This window comes from Bubalus bubalis, chromosome 9 (genome assembly GCF_019923935.1).
Source record: "Bubalus bubalis isolate 160015118507 breed Murrah chromosome 9, NDDB_SH_1, whole genome shotgun sequence".
NCBI lineage: Eukaryota > Metazoa > Chordata > Mammalia > Artiodactyla > Bovidae > Bubalus > Bubalus bubalis.
This window is the reverse complement of record NC_059165.1, coordinates 15,374,513-15,392,735: the sequence shown is the minus strand read 5'-3', so window position 1 is coordinate 15,392,735 and position 18,223 is coordinate 15,374,513. Positions and strand designations below refer to the sequence as shown.

The window sequence follows — 18,223 nt, the reverse complement described above, 5'->3', positions numbered from 1 at the left end:
TCACATGACCACTGACGCACATCAGTAGCAGCCTCTGTGTGAACTGCCTCTGCCATCATTTTGTTCTCTCATCCTCTAACCCAGGAGGTAATTTACAACCTTTCTGAAAGTTCAGCCACAAATTATTTGGTGACTTATAACCTGAACCTCCCTCCTTCTCTAAACAAAAAACTGAACACACATAACTATACCTTCATCCTCATTCATTCTTTCATCCTGTCTCTTGAGCTCTTAAAACTGCTATGTGACAGATGGATTTAAATTAAGTGTTTTCAAAAAGTACTCAAATGACTTAATAAGATCATTGAGATTGCTCAAGATATCTTGGGGACTGGTTAACCCGGAACTGAAGATTATGATTTTACTCTTTCATGACATTTAGTATCATGATATGAATATAAGAGAAAACAGATAAAAAACAGACTTAAAAAATGTTATTCCTTGAATAATAGATGGAAACCTGAAGGTGTATTTTATTTTTTAAAGATGAAATTTAAGAACTTTGAAAATGTTACTGCTTTAGAAAAAAAGAAAGCAGACTGTGATTTATAGTGGATTTGAATGCTAACCAACATTTATGACCCAAAGTCATTCTGAGAAATACAGGAAGTTACAGCCTGAAGAACTGTTGACTTTAACAAAAGTAATGACCTACATTTATATGTAAGCTTGTTATTTTATGGTAACTGATCAGAGCTAATACTTAACACATTCATATCCTTTAATGAAGACAGGTGACTGATTTCAGCATATCCAATGGTAGAAAAAGGCCGAGTATTACAGACAGAAAGAGCATGCAGGGTAAGACATTCACAATTATTTAGTAAGTAAAAATATTCTAGTTTATACCAACCAAAGACCAATAAAATACACTGTATAACTTCATCTACATAAACCAGTAAAAAGTATGGCAACAGTTTAGTACATTCAGTACTAAAAGCAGACAGCAAAAACTTATTTTTTTTTTTAATGGACTTTCAAGCAAAATTTGTTTAATCCAAATGAAGATAAGGACTTGAAACTTTTTTCCAATCGTTCAGAAGCCTCTAACTTATAAAACCTAGTGTAACTGTTCAGTTAGTTTTTCATTAAATGTTTAAACCAAGATGAATTTAAGCTAATGTTCACATACCATTGATCAAAACGATCCTGAAATTTCTCTAACTCGATAATAATAACAAGCCTTCTTAAATGAACTCCCCAACAAGATGGTGGGCAGACGGAACTCTCTCCAGCTCTCCTCACCTGCTGCAGAACTGCTCCAAGGGAGTTCTTGTCTTTCTGATTGACACCGTCTTTCTGCAGTCGGGCCAGCAGCTCAGGTTTCTTATAGGCCTTCAGTGCCAGCAAGTGAATCACCCTGTCCCGATACGGCCGCTGAGAGACACTGTTGCTGCCGTGTGTCTTGCGAATTGTATTTGCAGGGTTCATGGGGGTTGATCTTTTCCTTTCAGGCACTGCATCTGAAACAGCTTGAGGAGCTTTCCGAATTTGCACTCTTTTCCCTAAAGTCCAGCAGAAATGACACTGTTAACACACTTGCGGGCAGTAACATCATGAGCATCTCAACTTCCATGACTGATTTAGGCATCTTTTCATTTCTGGAAGGAATAAAGACCTCATAATTCAGCTTTTGTTTTATAGAAAGATATGCAAACTGAAAGCATTCTGAATAAATGGCCTAAAATACAGATTTGGAATTTTATGATAGAATCATTTATTGGAATAAATAAAACTTATAGAAGCATTTTGGCCACTTAGCTACACATGGATAATAACTAGTGACATACACCATAGCAACACACTGGACATTTTAAGGCTGTAGGCATTTGATGTTAGGTGGAAATAATTTCCATATTCACCTGTGCTACTTACAGAATTTAAACCTACACATTGTATGTCATTTCTTTCAGACATGAATACAACGAACATGCTAAATGTGGAAAATATCTGTTTGTCTCACTAACGACATACTCTCAGCTGAACTCAGTCATTAGCTTAATTTCAGATTCAGAAGCCACGAAGAGAAGAGGCAGTCATAATTTGGGGTCAACCTTCAGCAGGGTATTCACGAGCGTACTGCTTTTCAACAGAGCACAACAAACTCTGAGTCAAAAAACAAACAAAACCAACCAACCAACAACACAGTCTCAGCAGGCCAGACAATCAGATCCCTTCTCTGTGGTGCTGAGACTACCCAGGTGAGTTAGAGGAGTGGAGCAGTAAGAGGAGGCCCTCACCCCAGTTCTGCACAGGCCAGTGCCATGCACACAATCAACTCACTGTTTGCTTAAACTTGACAGTGACAAGTGTTTGGCAAGTGGCTGCTTCTAGAAAATACTGTGGGCTATGTGGATTCTACATGTGGGTGAAGCCATCAGGACATGGCTGGTCACTGACAACAACTGGTGACCATTCCTTGCAGAAGAAACAGAAATGAGAATGAAACTGGACTGACCCTAACTTTATGATTTCTGAGGTGAAATCTCAGAGTTCATTACAAAAGCCTCCAACTCTATGCCCTTGGGTTAAAGAGAAGGAAGAACCGGTAATGACAGCCAACGTGGAGCAACTGCACTAGGGATAATACTAGCAATTAGAAACAATGGAGAAGCAAGAGCAGTCTCTCCTGTGCTGTGACCTTGGGTGAAAGCCGCGTGGGGCAGGAACTTTACTGAAGAGCAGTCCTGTCCATGCTGGGTCCTCATGGCCTGGCCAGAGGGGCTGTTTATTTGCTGTAATCCTACCTAAAGGAAAAAGAATGATCTCACTGGCTCTTACATTTCTTTACAATCTGGACATCACCAATTGTAAATATCAGATCAAAATACTGACCAACAAAGGAACCAACATTAAAGGGTCACTGCCCAGGGATAAGAGAAGCTATTAAATTAAGGTACAATTAGAGTTTTGGAGGTGGATTTAGATCTGGTTTCTGTATTTTTCTTCAGAGATAGTTAGATCAGTGTCAGATGTGCAGGGAACTAATATTTATCTTGCACCAATTACGGGATGAGGGTGGGGCATTGTGCTAAGAACTTCACACATATAATATAGTCTCACAGTTAACCTGATGAGGTAGGCCTTGGTCCCATTTCACAGATGAGAAAAGTAGAGTTTCAATGGGATAAGCTCAAAGAGTAAAGTGCTCATTTAGTATTTGGAAGTTTCTGTGATTAATACCCAAGGTTTCCTACTTGTACTTCTTTTATTGGAAAGGTTTTACGAACGAATGCCCAATGTCTGTTCTTGATTCATGTTGGGCTGCCAGCTTCCTGTAGACGAAGCTCTGGCTGCTTTGTCAATCAGATTTTGATGGCTCACAAAGTCAAAGTATCAAAGTGAATGACAGCAAGAGAACAAGCAGATGGCAGAGGAGGCTGCCCGAGTTTGAAGGCACGTTGAAATTTCTAATATGGCAACTGCAAACCTTCCAACCCACCACTTCTCAGTTGCAACAGTGTTAGCAAATAGCACTATTCCTTGAAATTTTAATAGGAATTTGTGGAAAGAAAGAATAAAGGTCAGGAAAGTTTAGGAAATGATATAAATTCCACACTCCCCTCCCCCTTGAAACCTGCTTAACTTCCACTTCCCCAAACCAAGCTGACTGTGGATCCCTTTCCCACACTCTCTGGGGAGGGGGAGGGGTGGAGGATGGTTTTTAGCTAACTCACACTACCATGACTGGTGATTTAGAATGAATTCAGGCCAGCAAGGAAGGTAAATAGAAATGAAAACAAAAACAGGACTATCACTGTGTTGCAGGCTGCCCGACCTCTTCTGTAGGTCTGACCAACCTCTGGTCCCTGGTCTCAGGAGAGCCCCCAAGGTCTCCTGAGTTTACCCCACCCTCCCTGACATGGACAGAGGGCAGCCAAATAAGGCAGGCTCACTGTGACCTTAAGAGGGGTCTAAGTATGATGTCTGGCAAGAAATTAGGATCTGGTTAGGGATATGACTGCCTTGGAGTCTCAGCTGGGATAGAATGCTAGACTATCATCAGTCCATGAGTCTCCTACCTGCAGAACACTCACTTCACCTTTACCTCATTTTAAATAGCCAGTCACAGGGTAACCCATTTCTTTCAAATGATTAAAGAAGAATGGAGCCACACTGGGCCACAGGGTTTTACACAAAAGTCACTGGCTCCCCGCCTCCCCATCAGTTTGTGCCAATTTAACCAGGAAGGAGTCCTCTGATTTAAGGGAAGACAGGCTACAGACGAAGAAAACATCAGTATTGTCTGTAAGCAGTTAGAGAATTGAGATGCTAAAGTTAAAAAAGAAAAAAATAAATAAATAAAATAGAGCAGGAAAATGTCAGGTTCAAAGTGGGCAGAAGAAAGGCTTTATTTTTATTTTCTTACATTTGCCTCAGAAAAGTCCTTTTAATAAAGCCCGTGGGAGAACCTAATTCTCTTCCCAGACCCAACTGCTAATCAATTCCCTGGGCTCCTTATATAAACAGCAGCAGCAGGTCCGACAGAGTTGGGTAATCTGGGACTAAATCTGAACCGTTTTGTTTCCTAACAAGGAGTCCACTTCCAGCTTCTCCATTTAACACGCTGGTGATAGGACTTATCCCTTTAATGACTCTGAGTAAACAATCTGAAAGGAAGGTGTTAAAGCAGGCCATCCGAAGGAGAGCAGGGACAGCAGCTGTCTTCTGCAGTTGTTTTTCTTTTCTGTGGAACCTAACCAGAAACCCCGGCAACACCGACCTGAGGCTTTAATAAAAACACTGGCAGGACCTTGACAGTGGTGTGACACTGTCATGGTTAAATACATGATCTACTGCAGGGGAAACCATTTCCACTACTTAGCATTTGGGATCACTTCTTCAAAAGGTTTACTATTAAAACATATGTAAACCTCAGTCACAGAATGCTGGAACGACAAAGGACCTTAGATGCTAACCTAAGTTCAAAACCCTTTATTTAGTATTTGAGAAAATTAAGGTCTCCATGTTAAATAATTTTGTCCAAAGTCACTCAAATAGGTACTAACATCAAAAACAAGGAGGATGGGAGCAGAAGTTAGAAAGACTGGAAAAAGGATCTTAGAAATTACATTGTTTGGGTTATTTAATATACCTAAATAACTAGCATACTTACAAATTTATGATTCAATAAATTTCCAGAATTTAGATAGGAGTCAGTGAGCAGACATAAGATCCTGGTAAACTAGAGGTGGTAAGTGTTTTGTTTTAAACAAAGGGGAAGGATCATAACAATACAACAGTGCTCATCACTGATATAAATGGCATGACTACAACTGGACATAGTACTGACAAAAGGATAACCATATTTTCTAGGTTAACGCTTCTCCTGTTCCTTTCCAGGCATACAGGCTTTGCTTTTTTCTCTGCAGCCCACTGGAGGGTCATAGAAGCTCACGTTCCTGGTTGCCTAGGCCAGCTGAGCCCTAGGAGCTCCGCCTTCCTTCCCTGAAGCTGGGCTTGTGCCCTAATTCAACTGTCAGAGGCCTGGCACAATGCCATCACAACCCACAGTGACGCCAGCGTTATTTCTATTTGTCTTCTACCCAGCTGACACTATTAAAAGAAACCTTGTTCTACAGGGGCTTCTAAGCTGGCAGAGGTCAATTTCTGTTATCATCTCATAAGATAAATTCAATTATGAACTAAAGAGGTACCTCCTATTGTCTTATGAAAAAAGCCGCAACTTGTTAATGAGGCCAAACTCCTGTTTTTTTCTATTTGCTGATACCAACAGCTTCATATGTGAAATGGAGAGGCAATGATTACCCACCTCATGGGGTGATTGTGAGCTTTAGATGACTGACTACGTGTACAGTGCTAACCAGTCGCTTGTGCATTAGAAGCACTCGTTAAGTGCTGAGTAATGTTAGTACTGAAGGGTGACGGACAAGCATTTTAAAGAGTGGAGTGAGTCAGTTTTGAGATACTGGAAAAAGCAGGAGGATACAAACTGAGCTGCCTGGAAGGAAAGACACATGGTAAGGGCCTGGTCCTGACAGAATTAAAAGAAAAAGACGAAAACATGCCACAATAAAGAAGAGTAAAAAAATAAAAAGCAAATACAGTAGAACCAAGCTGGAGTATTTTGCTCTACTGTACACAGAACTGATCAGTCCTTTTTTTTTTTTTAATCAGTCTTTTCTTAAGGGTAGCGTATGCAGTTTTGAGTTCTGAGGTGAAGAACTGGAGGCAGTCCAGAGGAGAGCAATAAGAATAATTAAAGGGTTGGGATGTGGGCCATATTAAGAAAAGTTAAAAGGAGCTGGGGTTATTTGACTTAGAGAATAAAGGGCTGAGGAGGTTAATGACAAGACTGAAGACCAGAGAACACTGTGCTGTGACGGTGTAGCCCAGGGCGCTGAGGAGAAGGCTAACAGAGCGCTGGGCTGGCAGAGATCGCCGCCGGGGGGAACGTATATGTCCTCGTCTCCACAGGGCAGAGATGTAACCTGGTTTAGAAGTTTAGATAACCTCAAATTCTATGTGGTCACTCTAAAAAATGTATATAAATTATTGGAAGTGCCAATAAGAAACCCTGCAAGTTTCAAAAGTCCCACACCATTAGGGCAACTAGGTCTGTGTGACTCTGGGTGTTGAAAAGTCTGTTGTGTAAGCTGTGAATGAACTGTACCAACCCTACAAAACAAACAAAAACACATGGACACAGGGTACACCCAAGATCTTTCCCTGGAAAAGTACAGTGATCACTGCCAATTTTCAAAAGTAAATCAAGGTGGAGGTTTTCAACTGGTTATACTGGGAAGAAAAAATAACCATTTTGATGGCTTGAGTCTGCTATTCCTTTGTCAAACATACCAGTTTACCTCATGTTTTATAAATTGGTAGTGTTGGACAGAGTTAAAAAACACTCTCAAAGCAACAGGGACAGTAAATTCATACCTTGCACTTAAATTTAAGTGCAGATCTTGTACATTTTAGAAACAATTTGAGATTTAGCTTACTAAAGTTAATTAGGTTACTTGTAAGAAGAAAGAAAGGAGGTTGGAAGTTGTTACCTTATCAGGTAGGAAAGAGAGGATGAAAAATCTCATTGCTTGTAACTTACTGGGCAGGGAACTGGGCCCCGTGGGTACAGATACCTGGGGAAGCCATGAATTGTTGTTAAACCAAACTAAATGTATCTAAGCTAAGCACCAAGTCCCAGGAGCACTGGCTCTGTTCCAAAGAAATACTTATTAAGGATACTGGTGGAGCTTCTCAAAGCTGAATGCATTGTAACTGGGGCAGCAATGGGCAAATAGAGAAGTAGAATTATACAAAACTGTAGAAAGATGTTGATTAAGGGATTTGGTTATTCAAGAGACTTTTTGCGAGCATTTATGTTTTCAAACTAATATCCTTTCATCATTTACTATCCAGTGACTTGTGTTATTAAACTAGCCATGGCCTTGTAGAGCTTATCCTCACTCTGGGTAATTCTATTACTACTGTTAATAGGCTCGTAAAGGAGAGACTCATCTGGCTGGTCTGGTCTTCCCTTTGATTTGAGGGATACTTGAGTGAGCTGATGATAAAAATGAAGGGAGTGGGGCAGTCTCTTAATTAATGAAGAGATGAGGATTCATAATTGAGATGATATCACAATAGAAGCATTATACTAACTAATGCTTAGCTATAAACACATTTTATACTTTTGTAATAAAAATTCCTTGTGCAAAGATCCTTTGACTCTAATAGAAAACTCTTAAGTTCTACTAATAGAATTTACTATAAAAAAATAAACTCCACACAAGTGCAAAATAAGAACCATACTGTCCAGCACTGAAATTACATCAGCCAGTGACAAACACAGCAGCACCACCATCACAGTCTTACATAATAAGGTAACTTGACCAGGTCCCCAGCACTGTAAAGTAATAATAAATAGCCAATAGAAGATTTGGGATTTATAAAAGAAGTAAAATTTCCATCTACTCCATCAGCAGTATGAAGAGGACAAATGACTTTTGACCATGTTTTTAAAAATATTCTCAGTACTAATTTCTGTGTTTTCATTAAGTTAATATTACCAATATTTACCTATAGTGACCTTGAATTATTCCAATCAATCAGCAAGAAGGAGAAATATATCTGTACCAACCTACATATGGTCCACCGGGTTTGATAACTTTTGTGCTTCGGTTGCGGGATTCCTCCTCTGCCTGGGTCATTCTTTCTCGTGTCATCTGATATGAGTCATTTGTTGCACACACTGTAATTTTATCTTGTATAAATCCCAGGCAATTGAGCTGGGAGGCTCCAGAGCTGTCAGGTAAGATGGTGGCTTGTTAGAGATGTCCCACATTTTGCACAATAAAGGCAAGCAGGAATTGTATAAGGCAAGCAGGAATTGTATAATTCTACAATCAGCAGCTTTAATAATAACTTTAAAATTCAAAATAACTAATATTAATCATTTTAAAATGTAAAGCTTATTTTAAAACTTTTAAGTTTCTTTTCTTCATTTCATATCACATATTTTTTTTTCCCCCTCTGGATAGAATGGGTGAAATGAACTCTCAGAGACTAAATCTATGAAATTTTGGGGAAAAAAAATGAAACAAAACAGTATTTGGAGTGAAGACGAGGGTCCTGATGGGCACTGAAGTTCTACTTTCATTTTTAAAAGAATTATCTACTACTGATGTGAGAAATGTTAAAAGCTTACTTTTTTTTTTTAATTTAACTTTTAAACTTTACATAACTGTATTAGTTTTGCCAAATATCAAAATGAATCTGCCACAGGTATACATGTGTTCCCCATCCTGAACCCTCCTCCCTCCTCCCTCCCCATTCCATCCCTCTGGGTCGTCCCAGTGCACCAGCCCCAAGCATCCAGTATCGTGCATCGAACCTGGACTGGCAACTCGTTTCATACATGATATTTTACATGTTTCAATGCCATTCTCCCAAATCTTCCCACCCTCTCCCTCTCTCACAGAGTCCATAAGACTGTTCTATACATCAGTGTCTCTTTTGCTGTCTCGTGCACAGGGTTATTGTTACCATCTTTCTAAATTCCATATATATGCGTTAGTATACTGTATTGGTGTTTTTCTTTCTGGCTTACTTCACTCTGTATAATAGGCTCCAGTTTCATCCACCTCATTAGAACTGATTCAAATGTATTCTTTTTAATTGCTGAGTAATACTCCATTGTGTATATGTACCACTGCTTTCTTATCCATTCATCTGCTGATGGACATCTAGGTTGCTTCCATGTCCTGGCTATTATAAACAGTGCTGCGATAAACATTGGATTAAAAAAAGCTTACTTTTAATGGAACCATAATGTGTATGCTTTAGCACTGACTAGCTGAAACAGAGCCACCATAATAATTCCTTTTATTTTTCATAAGATTAGATTAATTTTGAGGCAAAAATACTGCCAAATATCATAGTTTGTTACTATTTATCAAAATACCCTAAACATTTGTAACTTTATATTTACATTTATTTTTTTACATTGTTAAATGTCTATAAGATAATCTGTTGATATAGCATATATGAAAAAAATACTAGACAAGAGATTTTTGCAGAAATATTTTAAAAAAAGAAACCTTTTGGTTAAACAATCACAAATACTAATGCTGGCCAGGAAGACAGTTCTGTATTTAAAGTATCATGCTGTATTAGGGGATCATGGTAACAGTTATGCTAGTATTTTACGAAGAAATTACTATTGTCTTAGACTAGAAATAGAAGTAATGAAAATGTCACTATAGCCCTGATATTCTATTTCTAAACTTAAGTGGAAGTAGCTTTGTTATGATGCTACAAAGTAAGGGTTGACAAAATTTTTGTAAATTGCTAACAACTGTATAAATTCTATTTTTAAAAAGGCAGTTCATTCATCTCATGAATATTTATTGGGCAGAGACTGCAGGCTAGGCAGTGTGAGGTGCACAGGCTGTGACAAAGACTGACAGAAGTGGTCCCTCCTTCGAGGAGCTCTCTAATGAGTGACAAAGATGAACACGCTGGAAATTGTGATGCAGAGTGACAGATGACAGGGGGCAGGGACCCGCAGGAAGGTACTTCACATGGACTAGTGCACAAGGCAAAGGCTTCTAGAGGAAGCGGTGCCCAAGGTGATCTAGAGGGGTGACTAGAGAGAGGTGGAGGACAGAAGCGTTCTAGCGGGATAACCAACGTGTGCCACCTCTCCTAGGGGGAGCTAGGAGCAGGTTTTCAGTTTGACCAGAGAGAGGTGGCAAGGATAATTAATGAGACGAGACTGAAAAAGGTGCAAGAAGTACATGACACAGGGCTTTGGAGGTCACAGTATGGATTTTGGACTTTATCCCAAGAATAACAGAGACTGAAAACAAGAGAGAGAAAACATCTCTTTTATACTGTTGATCAGGATGAAGAACAGATTGAAAGGAAGGGGGCACTCTTGTGAAAGCTGGAGACCAGTCAGGAGGCTATTGAAGGATTACAGACAAGAAGTGATGGCTTGAGCCAGGGTAAGGGCAGTGTGAATGCAGAACAGTAAATAGATTTCAGACACTGGGAGAAGGTAGCATTGACAGGATTTGGTCAGTGATTAGCCATGGGGGGTGGGGTGGAGTGGGGTGTTCAAGAGTGTGCCCGGGCTACTGGGGATTACTGGAATACTACGGCCGGTAGAGAGAAAATGAGTTCAGTGCTGGACATGGTGACTTTGAAGAAGGAGCAGTCTCAGGAGGGACTGGACTGTGAATAACGCTAATATTTAAAATAACCAATAGGAAGATGAAAATAAGACCACGAGAGACTGCAAAGGTACAGCCAGAGAGGTGGAGGGACATCAGAAGAACAATGTGTCAAGTCATGGGAATAAAATGCTTCAAGAATCAGGGTGGTCCACAGGGTGAATAAAATGCAGGCAACAAGTCCAGAATAGTCAGTAAGCAGCTACTGGGTTTACGGGCAAGGAGGTAAAGGCTCGCTTTGGGGAGCATAATCCAGTGGAATGGTGGGGACTGAACTAGACTTTGGGCCCAGAGGTGAGTGCAAGGAAGGTGGGTTTTTGTTTTTATTTTCTTTTTTAATGAGGCCGACTTGAGCTGAAAAATCAGTGAAAGGAAGGGAAGGAAGTGGGGAGAAGGGGAAGGAAGAAAAGACTGCAGTATGACGCGCTGGTGGCAGGAAGCTTGAATTTCAGCATCTCCCCTTATTAATTACTAAGTAATTTCCATAGTGAGAATAAGCTCAACCTATTGCCAGTCATGATGAAACAACAGTTTACACCATCCAAGGTCAAGAAACAGATGTTTACATGAAACCAGAATAGGCTGTCAACACTGTGGGCGAGAAGACATTCCCCACATTCTCTACTCATCCCTTTTGAACTCAGTTGCCTTAAAAGTTGAAATACTGTGTCACATGTGTATAAATGTTCCTATAGTCTTTCTCTAGCTGTTTTCTACACTTGAATATGCATTACTTATAGAGCTGTATTATATATTTTCACTAGGACTCTGAATGGGCAGAGTTAAGAAATTTTTAAAAGGTAATTTTTGACTGTGAGAGTTCTTGCATCTTACGTATAAGAAAAGTGAAGCCCAAGGAGATTTTAAACCAAAGATAAGAAAGAGACTAGTTAATATGTATTCTTGGAACATCTATTTGTGGAGTCAGCCAACCCTTTCAAGACTGGGAAATGGGTGTAAGAGAACCCTTGCCCTTGAAGAACTTGCACAGCTGTAGTAGAGACAAGATCCACGGAAAACCAAAATCAAATTGAATAGAAAGGATGCAGCCAGATTATACAAAGGTATTCTTGCCAGGTTGTGAACTGAGAGTTTGAGCGCTTCTGTTTTTATAAGGGCAAATTTCAATGTATATTCTTACCACACTTGGATCATACTAATGGAGTTGTGACAATTTTCTCACGGTAATGGTTTCTTTTCTGTTTGGCCCATCATGGATACTTTTGTAAAGTGACCTTAAATCCTTCTCCAAACAAGCAAGGTAGAAATAAACACACAGGGTATTTATGAGGTTAGGGAGAAACCATATTACCTATGATGACAGACCTGGTTTTGAAGAGGGAATTAAATTCCTTAGTAAAATTCTAATTTTGGAGAGAGTTCAATTTGATGTTGAAATGTTCTCTAGAAAAAAATAATTTGCTGAAGACAAGTATTATAGGTGATGGCACAATTAGAAATTGGTATGCCCTGTGGTCTGTAAAGAACGCCGGGGTGGGAGTTAGAACTCAGTTCTCATTCAGTCCAGCCACTAACTAACCAGCTATGTAACATGGATAAATCACCTGTGAAGTGGCAGGGTGCAAGTACACAGTCACCAAGGACTCTTTTACTTGGGGATGCTATAATCTAACACAGTGCTGTCCCGCAGACCTTTCTGCAATTTCAAATGTTCTGTATATGTGCTGTCCACAAGAGAGCCATTAGCCATGTGGTTATTTAGCCTGTAATATGTGGTTAGTATGAGTGAAGGACTAACTTTTATTTCACTTTTGTCATCTGAAATGTAAATAGCCACATGTAGCCGGTGGCTACCACAGTAAACAGTATAGAAAAGTCTATATAACCTGGAACACATGCAACTTATACCAAAAAGCGTAAGTTTGGGGGAAAGCAATTTTTAGAAAGCAAAATTAACACATACTCAGGGAAAACGGCAGGTTAAGATAGAGCAAAATTTATTTAGTCGCCTTAAATGGGAGGAGAAACTCAGAGTGCTTTCAGTGTGGTGTCTTTTGTATCTCTGCCTCCTGAGCTCACTGGGAATACAGCTCTCTCTCTCCCCCACATGGGAAGCGCTCATGGCTTCAAGTGCTACAGGGGAGATACAGGGATGGACAGCCCTGGGGAACTTTGGGCCAATGTTAGTGTTTCTCGGGGGGCTGGGGGCTCTAAGGCCTTGTCTTTATCCACTCAAGGGGCCCATTCTTTAATAAGAAACAACCACAGCAAAGAAGAGTGAAACAAGCAGCTTATTGTTTACAGAGGACCTAAGCGGATAAGAGTTCCACGGGCACCCTGGGCTATGGGTGTGTGTTCTTGTCTTCCTCCCTCCATTTTCCCCTTAAAATCAGAAGGGACTGCTCTCCTGGGGTTAATTTCTAGTTTCCATTCTGCTGCAGAATAAAGATTTCTAAAAATCTATCTTACAACATGCCTTGCACAGGGAAAGAGGAAGGGCATATATAAGACACATGTATTTTCCTCCTTTATCCATGAGTGTGAGTCTTGAGGTTACTACCACAGTGGTCTCTAACCTTTTTGGCACCAGGGACCAGTTCCGTGAAAGACAGTTTTCCCACAGATGGCAGTGGGGGTTGGGAGTAGGGGTGGGGATGGCTCTGTGACGATTCAAGCACATTACATTTATTGTCATTTTATTTCTAATCTAATGCCGCTGGCTGATCTGACCAGAGGTACCCGGTCGTGGCCTGGAGGTTGGGGACCCCTGTAACTTACTTATATTCAGTGATTAAGAACTTAAAAACCCCTGAAACTTGTCTTTAATTAAAATAAAATAAACCATGTTCTATAGGTAAAAAATCTATACTTTAAAAATTCCTCGAGGGCAAGAATCTTAAATTTTTTGTGATTGCATTCCACAGTGACAAATATAATTTCTGGCACATAGTATGTGCTTACGATTTCTCAATTAAATAAGTGAGGTCTGCAATTCAAGTCAATAAATATTTAAGGAATGACTACTATGTGTTTTATTCTTTAATTTAAGCAAAAAAACCCTCAAAGAAAAATTACTTTCCCTTCAGCATACCTTGAAACACACTTACCTGGAGAAAGTTTGCTGGATGCAGTCAAAGCTGCCCTGAGGGTTGTCTTTACCCACATTTGACAAATAGAAGTTGAAGGTATGCACTTCGTTGAGGGGATCATTTTTAGGGATTTTGACAAGCTAAAAGGGGGACAAAGAGAGAAACACCTCAAATTATAAATATGCTATAGAATGATCTGATGACTGACTTTACTGTTTTTCAAATGACATTCATTTTTTACCCAAACCCTCTTGAGCACTTACATTTATACCGTTTAAATTACTGAATCATTCAAGGAATCTGACAAGCATGCCTATAACTTACCACACTCTGATTTCAATTTTCTGCTCTAAAGTGTCAGTAATTATGTCAGCTCAGTAATTAGTCTATAAGAGGAACTCTCTTCTTTTCAAAGTAGAAATTGCTTACATCTCACATGGAAGAGTTATCAGTGAACTTGCTGAAAAGCTCTTCCTCTTCTGAGACACACAGGTTCTGCCTGTGGCTTCATGACCCCCTGCTAAATAGCTTCTAGATATTTAGATGGTCTCTGAGACAGTCTATATCCCAATCCTTTCCTGTCTTATTACATACACATTTCATTTTAATTCTTACTTCTTGGAGTACTACTTTTGAAGAGTAAGTAACTAGCAGCATAAGGTGAATACCGTAAGTACATTCACAGCACAACACAGGTAGGTGTTTCTCCCTCCTCCTCCTCCTCCTGTTTTACAGAACAAGATCAGCAGCCCACAGAGGTGATTCTGCAGGCCCCCAAGGCCGAGCCCTAGGCAAAACTATGGAACAGGCGGATGTCTTCTATGCTCTTGGCTCAAGGCCTGGCTCCTTTCCTAGATGAGTGGCCCCAGAAGCAAAGGGACAGGATTGCTCTCAATTACTGAGGCCCTGTACCAGGCATGTTTTCCTGGCACATAGTGGGGGATTAATAAATACCTGTGAATACATGGACTGGAGATTTCTGTCTTTCAACTGTACCACTCTTCCCAGCTCCCAAGACCTTTCTTCCCTTGGGTATATAGGGGCCACCATGGTGTTAGGTGGTGATAATGAATGGGTTTTATTGGAAAGAATGTAAAATCCTGCTCTCCAGCCTCCAAATATGTACTCTAGGCAATTTAGTAGACAAGCGAGGAGGGAGAAAGTGTTTTCTAATTCTCTTTCTTCTCCCCCAAATCTTCCCTTTCCATCAAGGGAAGAGTAAGGCTCAGAGCTAAGTGGCTGCTAGGTGTATGTCCTCCTTAAGGTCTAGGACAGCAGCAGGTGGACAGGGAATGAAGGTATGAATGCTTGAATGACTTCCCTTCCTCAGCCATGACTCACTTAACCTCCACTCACCTTCCCCCTCAACCCTCCCTGCAGATCTGGAGAACCTGCTTGGGGAGATTTTCCACAGCAGTGGTAAACTGATTTCCAGGCCAGGTTCTGGCTTCCGTTTAGGCCTGAGGTCTTCTTTCTTACAGGGTTCAGGTCTGGGACTGCGTAAGTACTTTACCCATCAGAGTATGGAAGACTGTTCCTTTTGGGAGGTTCTAAACTACATTTTTAAAAAGTAGAATCATACAGTTTTTTTCTATTTTTCAGGAGTGATTAGAGTTTGTACTCAAATTCTATAAATGTTCAGTATTCTTTCACTGAAAACTTTTAATTACTGGAGTCCTTAAGTTCAGACATCTACTAAACACAACATGGCTTTTCCTTTCTTATCATCTTAACTGTGATTCTTCTTAAGTAACATTTATACTTCTAAAGGTGAAAAATTCTCTTCCTATACATTTTTTTTTTCATTTTTAAGCACATACATACACAGAAAGTCTTTGTGTAAACTTGTAGGGTTTAATAACAGAAATATAGCTTGCATGAATTAATTGCTGTGCACACCACTCAAAGCATTAAGGTCTGGCCTGATGGTGGGCATAGAAAGCTTTCTTATTCTTTAAAAGAATATCAGATAGAAAAAAAAATGCTATAGTCATTTAAGAAATATGACAATGAACAGAATAGGAAAGAATCAGGTTAAAAAGAAACAAAGTTAAAAAAATATACAACCTACGCTATGAACCCATTAAAGTGTTTGGAAGCTTGTCCGCCACAGGGATCAGGAGAGCAGTTTTCGCCAAGGGGCAGTTTCGCGCCCCACCCCCCCCCAGGGGACACTGGGTGTGACAGGTTGCTCCTGTCATCTCTTGGATGCCAGGGATGTCGCCCAACACATTACAGTGTGCAGGACAGCCCCCCAACAATGAATCACGCAGTCTCTAACACGTTAGTAAGGCTGACACTGAGAAGTTATGGATCAGAGACAGAGGTAGGTTAGTCTCTTAGAAAAGAAGAGAATTCTGACTTCATTGACTTTTGATAATTAATGAAGAATTAGAGGGGAAAATGGTATCTTTAAAGAAATCAAAGTACCCATTAAAGAAAAAAAAAGGAGGTATGGAGAATGGAGAATGACAGCAGGGCTTCTCAAAGCTCCCTCCGGCCTGCTGCCCCACCCTCTGGCGTGTACGGGAGCAGTGTGCACACAGGAGCAGGGGCAGGTGTCAGGGCAGATCATATTTCTGAGGGGCATCCTGGGGGCATATCATGGTATTTTTCTCCAGCTGAGGAGCTGGGGTGGAGTTGGAGGTTAAGGAATGATGAGTTGTCACAGAGTTTCCACAACTGAGTTTCTACATCACTTTTCCTAGGTGGTTTTCAGAGCAGGAGCAATGCAGATGGTACGTGCGTGTTAAGTTGTTCAGTTGTGTCCCGCTCTGTGTGACCCCACGAACTGTTGTCCACCAGGCTCCTCTGTCCATGGGATTCTCCAGGCAATCTGGAGAACCCACTGGAGTGGGTTGCTATGCTCTTCCCAGGCTTTTCTTATAAAATATCTAAGAGCAAGATGTCAACCATGCAATTTTCTTATCTTTAAAATTTCAGAAGTCTACACTGTACAGTCTGTAGATTTAGTATATCTTATTTCCTGAAGGAGATGGTACAAATCAGATATAAATTTTATGTGCATCAATATCTGAATATATTAGGAGTGAAATGTATGTACAAAGAGTAATTATTTTTATACTGGTAAATGTACTTATTTATTTAATGATAAGAGTACTTATTTTATAATGGTAAATGTGCCTAACAGTTTGGCTTCTTGGGCAAAGGCTTAATGGAAAGAGCAGGTTGTGTATGGCAACTAGAGCAGGCAGGAGGGGCGACGGAGTGGGGCGCGTCAGAACTAAACTATGGGGGCCTCAGAGTGGACCAGAACCCGTGGGACTGCTGAGGGCCACAGCTAAAGTGGGATCGGAGTCCTTGTCTGATCCAGGGCCATTTCAGAGACTAGACTTCAGAGGAACTTGGGGATACTCATTACTTCTCTCTCTAATATACAGGAACCTACTCCATAGCTTATTTAGATAGTGAAGTACGAGTCAGTCTTTTCTTCCAGAATGATTATGAAGCATTTTCTTATAAACTGGGCTTTGGGTTATGGACTATGACTAGGGGGAGATGAAAATGACTGTTATTGTTGGGCCTAGGATCGGCTTTTGAAGACAGGGCTAATCACCATGGGAAAAGAAATTCCAAGGTCTGATTTAGAAACAATTTTGGAAGAGCATCCCTATGTATGATAGGAACTTCTCAATTTTAATTATATTATTTTGAGCTTTTCCTATAAGTCAGTGGGAATACTGACTTAGAACTTTTAGAACTTTAGGGACCCATGGTCTACTTGAAATTTTTAGCTAATGCCTTAAGAGTGAAATGTTATTTTAAAAGTATCAAAGACTCTGATTCCAAACAGTTTCTTATTCACAATGAAGAATATAAAAATATACTACCGTGATCTGGGTAAGTTGAAAAGTAGATTTTAATTTTCATTCCAAATATGAGAGGCTGAAAATCAAAGGCTTAGGACCACAATCCACAACCCTCCTCCCAAACGCCAGGCTGTCTTTGATAAAAAGCTATGAAGACAAAGTTTCAGGAAACTTTCAGACATTTATAATTAACATAAACACTGTATGCCAAGATGTGTAAGTCAAAGCTTCTAATTACTCTGAGACACAAGTTCAGGCATGTGGCACTCGAATACTGTCTGAAAGGTCATTTCAACATCGAGTCACAGACCTCTGTTTTACAAAAGGATATAAGGGCAGAAGCGCAGTACGTGTACTGCTGCAAATTTCTCATACGGGCATGCTAGTATCTGCTTAAAAGCCATTGGTAATTTTACTGCAGAGGTTTCTTCACTGGACTGGACTGAGGTACATACTAGATTAAAAATAGAACCAACAAGGTGTTTTTTTCCCATTTATTTAATACAAATGCTTTGTTCTGTTGTGGGTATTACAAATTATTTAGGTTTACATAAGCTTTTATTTGGCAGCAATTCTATAACTTTTATCAGGCTTTTCTACTAAGGTAACTGCAAATGCTCAGTGAGATGTTCATGACCCAGCA

At 40.1% G+C, this 18,223-nt stretch overlaps 1 protein-coding gene across 3 annotated transcripts in view; it reads right to left on the bottom strand.

Annotated features, from left to right (window-relative positions):
* The window catches only part of ELL2 (elongation factor for RNA polymerase II 2), a 74,461-nt gene that overhangs the window by 17,363 nt on the left and 38,875 nt on the right, over window positions 1–18,223 (bottom strand). For 2 of the 3 annotated variants that reach the window (XM_025292208.3, XM_044948535.2), the window contains 3 exons: window positions 13,769–13,890; window positions 8,105–8,268; window positions 1,246–1,505 (listed from right to left, as the gene is read on the bottom strand). In XM_025292208.3, coding sequence (XP_025147993.2) covers window positions 1,246–1,505; window positions 8,105–8,268; window positions 13,769–13,890 — 546 coding nt within the window. Of the gene's footprint in view, window positions 1–1,245; window positions 1,506–8,104; window positions 8,269–13,768; window positions 13,891–18,223 lie in introns of those variants that run through there. The other variant, XM_044948536.2, reaches the window with a different exon arrangement.